We start from the raw sequence: 7,496 nt of genomic DNA, 5'->3' as shown, positions 1-7,496 counted from the left end.
TATATATATATATATTGTTTTGGATATTTGATCCATATTTTTTATGTGCTTTATAAATTTATATCATATGTTTTTTATACCTCACTCCACCCCAGCCATTTATTTAATATATTTATATATAATATAAAAATTAATAGAAATCGTTAAAATATTTTGAAAATTAAAATTTATTTGATTTTAAATTAAATCAAAATTATTATTATTAAAATATTATTTAAATAAAAAATAAATGCAATATTTAAATTCAAATTAAAACCAAATAGATTTTTAATTGTGAGAATGAAATAATTTTAATGATTTTTTTTTTTATTATTATTAAAACTAAAAATTTCTTTTAAAAATAAATGTATTGTGTTTAATTTCAAACAATAATTTTAAAAAATATCTATAGTATATAATCACGTTATTATTTGTCAATATTTTTAAAGAAATTCAACATGTGTATATCATATTATGGTTTACTGAACAATGGTTACTAAAAAATCTGACTTAAAAAATATAATTTTTAAAATCTGACTGAAATATATAATAACAAAAAATAAGTAAGTATATATATATAAATTAAATAAACTATATTATCTTTAATATTAGTCCCTGACTATACGGATTTTAAATTGATGCTTTATGAATTCTTAATTAGTAATCCCTGTTCCGGATAATTTGGACTTATTAATTTAAATATGAGAATTTAGAAAAATATAATTAGTAAATAATTAAAAATATATTAGTAAAAATAATTATAATTTAAAATTAATTTAACTAAATAATTTAACTAAAATTAAAAATTAAAAGAATTAAAATTTAATTAACATTTATAATTATATTTTTTTAAAAAATAAAGTGACAAATTAGAGGAAGAAGTTAAAATATGAAAATATATGAAGGACTTTTTTGATATTGTACCAATTAGGAAAAAGTTTTGAATCACGAGTTTTGTCATTTTCTATTCTTCATTTTCTTGGACATTGGGACAGCTTGCTCCATTATTAACCCTATCTTTACTCAGATCATTTAATCTTCTAGAAATTAGGGTATCTGTTGCTACTGTTTTAATTTTGATTGATACTATATTTTTATTATTTTTCAAGTTTTTTTTATTTCATTTGAAATTAAATACCAATTCCGTCCTAGAACTATAGTTTTAATTGGGTTGAGTACGAGATTCATAAAATATTGATATTATATTAGTGGTTGGTAAAAAATATGGATAAAAAACTTTTTTGCTCCTGTGAATGTATTAGTGTAAAAAGTAGTGACAATTGTGTAATAAAAATAAAAATGTAGGGATAGTTTTATGGTGGTATGGTTATTTATGGAATTAAGGATATTGTTTTGAAACGGATAGAAATAGTAAATAAGACTATTGTATTGGGACATAAGGAATATTTATTTTTATAATGGAATTTAATAAATATTACTCCCTCTAGTCCCATGTATCGTGTCTGGTTACTGTAGACGCGAAAATTTTAAATAAATATAATTAGTAGATAATTAAAAATATAGTAGTAAAAATAATTATCTTATAATATAAATAATTATAAATTAAAATTAAGATAACTAGTTAGTTTTATTAAAATAAAAAAATTATAAATTAAAAAATTTAAAACGAGATTAAAGTGTATAATCAATTTTCAAAAGAGAAAAATAACATGAGATATGAGACGGATAAAAACGGCGACGTAAACACAGTAAGCAGAACAGAGAGTATATTTTAATAATAATTAATGATAGTTTTAATATATAAATATTATTTTATCTATATAATGTGTAAAGTTGGTGTATATAACATATATAGTGTAATTCATACATATTGAAAGAAAATAAATTTTTTTATTTGGATTAACTAGACGGAGGAAACATTACATTATATATATATATATATATAGTACACATTCAAAATTTTTAATTTTTAGTTTCTCATTAATTAATAAATAGATATATTTATATACATTCAAAAGTTTTTTTTTAATTTATTTTTAAAATTAATTTATTTTAATTATAATTTATAATTTTTTATATGTACTAAATTGTATTTTCTAGAGAATACTCCCTATGCCTCTTTTAAAAGGGAGTTTTTGGTATTTTGTAGCAGATGAAAATAACATAGTATTTTATTGGTTAGTGAAAGTGGTAAGATATTTTGATATTTTTATTATTTGATTTTTTTGTATAAAGTAATTATATGTGTAATAGTATATTTTTATTTAAGTAAAAATTAATGGCATTTTGGTATTTTTTTTTTTAAATAAGAAATGATACTTTAAAATGAGACTGACGAAAATAGTAAAAAATGTAGTTTTAATTGAGACGGATGAAATAACATTTTATTGATTAGCGGAAGTGTATAAGAGATTTTGATATTTTTATTATTTGACTTTATGTATAAAGTAATTGTTTGTAATGATATACTTGTACGTAAAAGTTAAAGTATTTTGGTATTTGTGTATAATTATTTTTATTAAAATAGAAAGTAAATATTTTAGAGTGAGATGTACGAAAATTATAAAAAAATAATTTGAGTTGAGCCGTAGAATATATTAAAATAGAATATGTAAAAATATTAAAAAATTAAATTAATAAATTAATAAAAATGATATGATAAATAAAAAGTACTGACAAAATTATTATTAATTTTTGAAGTAACGGTAATAAAATTATGAGAATTAAATATTTTACTATAAATACTATATATATAATTCCTTCGTTTCTAATATCACATTTATTTTTTGCGTCATTCTACTTGTATTTAATATTAAAAATATTTTTATATTTATATAATTTTTGTACATATATTATTTTATTATTATTATAAGACACTAACGAAAGTATTTTTGTAATTTTTTTAATTTATATTATATTTTTTATATAATAATCAATATTTAATTATTAACATCCAAAAAAATAAATAAGATCTCAGAGCAGGAAGGATGTAGTATATAAATTGTGCGGACACAAAAAAAAGTACATATAATTTGGCTGATCCTTGAGTATTAATTTTTTCCATCCGGTTCTCTCCGGTTCGAGGTGAAAACGCTACTGCTAAAACACGTTTTCGTAACTGTAAAAAAGCGCACATCCTCCCGGCGACTGGTGCAGGCATTTCCGTTATTACTCGAGCATTGGGAAATCAATGGCGGAGACAGCATCTCAACCTTTCCTTCAATTCCACGATATTCTGCAATTAAATTCCCCAAACGAAGAACAAGATTGCGAAACCAATTGATTCAACCCCCAAGATAACCCAATTCCCAATCTACCGTCGCACTGATTTCGAGCGTTCAGATCACCGCCCAAATGGCCACTTATTTCAGCCCAGCCGCGTGCTCACGCGCCGCCGTCGCCGCCCCGCCCCACCGCCGGCAATTCGGGAGCCTGTTTTCCCTTTTCAGTAAGGGAAGTCTCTGCCGCTCTATAGAGCTTCTCCGGAAGCACAACGCTGCGGTAAGGTTTTCAACTATCAAGGCCGCCGGCAATGGGGGCGACTCCTACTTGGACATGTGGCAGAAGTCGGTCGACCGTCAGAGGAAGAGTGTGGAGTTCGAAAGAATGGCGGAGAACTCTACCGAAGGAATGGAAGAGAGAGGAAAAGCAGAGAGCGAAGATGATTTGGAGAGGAAGAGCAGCGAATTCCAGAAGCTTCTAGAAGTTCCGGTGGAGGAAAGAGATAGGGTCCAGCGAATGCAGGTGATTGATCGTGCCGCCGCCGCGATTGCCGCAGCGAAAGCCTTGGTGAAGGACAAACCGCCGGAGGTTCAATTTTCCGGCCAATCAACGATCGAGGATCAACAGGAAGGTAACTGTAACATCGAAATCATTTGCCCTAATTTTGATCTTGTTAATTTGCGAATTTCCATTTTCTTGCGATTAGGATCATAAATTCAACTGCGTCAAGTTCATACAACATCTGCAAATTCCTTGATGCTTACACAGGATTACCTTTTGGCTTGAATCTTGTGATAGATTTCAATCTTAGAATTTGGCATTAGCATATTGAGCTTGTTTGTGTGATCCATCAAGTGTCGAAGCTGCCGCAGGCCGCCGCATTGCTGGTTTTTCCGATAGTTTTGGATCATTTTAATGTCTATTGTGTCAAGAATATAGATCAAATCGAACATTTGCTGTCGTGTTGGTTTTAGTGGCTGAATTACCTGTTTCTTCGATAGTTTTGGATCATTATAATGTCTATTGTATCATTTGCTAAGAATGTTGCTACGATTGAATCGAATATTCGCTCTTGTGTTGGATTTAGTGGCTAAATTGCCAGTTTTTTCGATAGTTTGGGATCATTTGCTTAGAACGTTGCTATTAGTCGAATCGAATATTTGCTGCCGTGTTGAATTTAGTTTCTGCATTTTATGTTCGATAGGGAGGCGGGGTGTTGAATCGGAGGTGGTGCAGTCAGGAAGCGTGAATGTTGGGACACCTGGTCCAAGTTTCTGGGAGTGGGCGCCGCCGCCGGAAAATGATGACAAGAGTGGTCTGAAACCTGTTGTTCAAGCTTCCCCGTCTTCCGGACAAACCAGCAAACCGGTTATGGAGCGTGACCGTGGTCCGAAATTCTTGTCGCTCCCATTCGAGGCGAAAATGCTCAAAAACCGCGCGAATCCTCCCCTTCCACCTCTGCAATCGCTTGTCGAGGTTCAACATGACGGAGTCTCCGGCGCGACTCCGGAAAGAGAACAAGAAGTTGGCGTCGAGTTCTTGACAAATGCAGCTGAAGCCGTCGACGCGTTGAGTAACCTGGAAGAAACCTCCCAACAAGGGGTGAGTCCCGACGGGTCGAGATGGTGGACGGAGACGGGAACGGAGCGACGCCCCGACGGGGTTATCTGTAAGTGGACGCTGACCCGAGGGGTCAGCCACGACAAAGTGACGGAGTGGGAAACCAAATATTGGGAAGCTTCGGATGCTTTTGGATATAAGGAACTTGGCTCCGAGAAGTCGGGGCGCGACGCCATGGGAAATGTTTGGCGCGAATATTGGCGGGAATCAATGATGCAGGTTAGGCATTTTTCTTCGCGTAGAAAACCGACTACGAGTTATATAGACTTTGCTCAGATAGAAGTTGAGTTTTGAAAAATTTTGGGAATAAGGAATATTAGAATTATATTGAGACGAAGTAGAAATAAAGTAGAAATGATTAAAATAATCTTATTAGTATTATGTAATACAATGTAATGATATTTGCGTAATACTTTATCGTCTTAAAACCACGGTGGGTGTAAAAGCGTTTTTAAAAGATTAAAATACCCAATACTTTATGTAATTATTGTGAAAAAAGCGGAGATAGTTTTGTAAAAAGCTGAAAAATTAGTTATCAAAAATTGAAATAAGACTATTGTTTTGGGACATGCGAAAATGGTAAAATGAGACTATTATTTTGGGACAGATAGAGTATATTGTAAGTTGTAAGGGAATTTATATTGCTAAATATAAAGTACAATTATTAAAAAATAAAATTGATACTTTGTTATAAAACGGACCAAAATGGAAAAATGAATAGTTTGTTAATGGACGGATGAATGTATGATATTTTTCGAAAAGGTTACTATTGATAAATAGTGTGAAAAATTCTAAAAGTGCCTGCGTAAACAGAGTCAATCTTTCGATTCTTAACTTGCTTATGCTTTGTAGGAAGAAGGGATAATTCATCTCGAGAAAATGGCGGATAAGTGGGGGAAGAACGCGCGGGGCGACGAATGGCAAGAGCAATGGTGGGAGCATTACGATCACTCGGGGCGAGCCGAGAAGTGGGCCCACAAGTGGTGCAGCATCGATCCGCAAACTCCCGTCGACGTAGGCCACGCCCACGTCTGGCACGAGAGGTAACTGACAGATTCCTGCATAGACAGTGATTTAGATGTGATATTTTGTAAGATGATCCGTCCGCTCGGTCATTACAGGTGGGGCGAAAAATACGATGGGAAAGGGGGGAGCTCGAAGTACACGGACAAATGGGCCGAGCGATTCGAGGGCGACGGGTGGGCGAAATGGGGCGACAAATGGGACGAGCATTTCGATCCCGACGCGCGCGGCGTGAAGCAAGGGGAGACGTGGTGGGAGGGCAAGTATGGGGAGCGGTGGAACCGGACGTGGGGCGAGGGCCACAACGGGTCCGGTTGGGTTCATAAGTACGGCAAGAGTAGCAGCGGCGAGCATTGGGACACGCACGTTCCGCAAGATACGTGGTACGAAAAATTCCCGCATTATGACTTTTATCATTGCCTCGATAACTCGGTTCAGCTGCGCGACGTTCGTAAACCGTCGGAATAGTCGGGAGTAGAGAGATCTGCTCGAAATTCCGACGGTGTTTGTGCTAGTTGAAATGAGTCGAACCGAGCTAAACTCGGAATATATGTTTTTAAAATATTAGGATTAGATGGTATTGAGAACTTTGGAATAAAGGATGTGGAATAGCTTCTACGTCTGTGGAAATCTATTTCCTGTTAAAAGTTTGGTTTTTATTTTTATTTTATTTTTTTATTTTTTTATTTTATACTTCATTTATTTTGGATTTGTTTTTTATTTACATATTATTTTCAAATAGAAATAGAATTCTTCGTAATATTAAGGTAAAATCTCATCATTTTCTACGTCAATATTTTTTGTGTTTTAAAAATTACGTAACACTCTCTTATGCTTTAAAAACGTTGCATTAAATCTTATCTCTATGAAACTTGTGATGATGATTTTTTATTCATATTTTTTTTTGCATGATGGGATTTCAGGTAATATTTTTGAAAGTATAAGAGGACGTAATACAATTTTTTTAAAAATAAAGTGGAGATTTACACTGAGTTTTGAAACTGCAGAGGATATGCAACGTTTTTTGAAAGTATAAGGAGGGTTTTATGCAATTTTTAAGTAAAAGAAAAATTTACGCTGAATTTCGAAAGACAATAGAATTGTAGACAATTTTGCTTAATATTTTTATAACTTTTAATAATTTAACAAAAGAATTTGTGATACAATTCAAAATCAAAATCCAAAATCTTATAATTTAGAATTTACATAAAAATTTTATTTACAAAATATATTAAAAAGTATACAATTTATGTATACTATCGTATTCTATAATATATTTTTTATAAAATAAGTTATAAATTCAAATTACGCCAAAAACATTAGCGAAAAGGTTATTATTGGGAAAATTATTTGTAGATTCATAGGACCACTTAATACCAAATTTGGATAAAAACAAAAAATCATTTTGCTACTTTCAATTCATTCCATTTTTATTCAATATTAGATTCACATACACAACTTTTATTTTTAATTGTTAGGTTTGAATTTGAGATGATTTTTTTTTTTTTACTATTCATTTAATACAATTTATAACAAAATATATTTTAAAGAAAAATTGTAAAATATTATACATATATATATTATATTATTACTTTTATCTTTTATTTATTTTGTTGATAAAATATATTTTATATATTTTAAAAAATTATAATTTTCATATCCTAAATTCGCATGAATGACATGTGTAATCT

At 31.2% G+C, this 7,496-nt stretch overlaps 1 protein-coding gene across 1 annotated transcript; it reads left to right on the top strand.

The window, feature by feature from the left end:
- The first annotated feature begins 3,056 nt into the window (after positions 1 to 3,056).
- On the top strand, positions 3,057 to 6,470 carry LOC127250775 (uncharacterized). The gene is made up of 4 exons (XM_051274197.1): positions 3,057 to 3,793; positions 4,367 to 5,001; positions 5,635 to 5,825; positions 5,904 to 6,470. Exons 1-4 carry the CDS (start codon positions 3,295 to 3,297, stop codon positions 6,271 to 6,273), a joined length of 1,695 nt encoding a protein of 564 aa, XP_051130154.1. The 5' UTR covers positions 3,057 to 3,294; the 3' UTR covers positions 6,274 to 6,470.
- The last annotated feature ends 1,026 nt before the right edge of the window (positions 6,471 to 7,496 follow it).

Source organism: Andrographis paniculata, unplaced genomic scaffold (genome assembly GCF_009805555.1).
Source record: "Andrographis paniculata isolate CXL003 unplaced genomic scaffold, ASM980555v1 Contig11END, whole genome shotgun sequence".
Lineage (NCBI taxonomy): Eukaryota > Viridiplantae > Streptophyta > Magnoliopsida > Lamiales > Acanthaceae > Andrographis > Andrographis paniculata.
This window is presented reverse-complemented; position numbering and strand designations above follow the sequence as displayed.

Bases quoted from the DNA above. Each gene is read 5' to 3' on its own strand.
- LOC127250775 (XM_051274197.1), top strand. From the start codon at position 3,295: ATGGCCACTTATTTCAGCCCAGCCGCGTGCTCACGCGCCGCCGTCGCC. The intron at 5,002-5,634 runs GTTAGGCATTTT...TATGCTTTGTAG, and splicing joins GGCGGGAATCAATGATGCAG to GAAGAAGGGATAATTCATCT. The intron at 5,826-5,903 runs GTAACTGACAGA...CGGTCATTACAG, and splicing joins GCCCACGTCTGGCACGAGAG to GTGGGGCGAAAAATACGATG.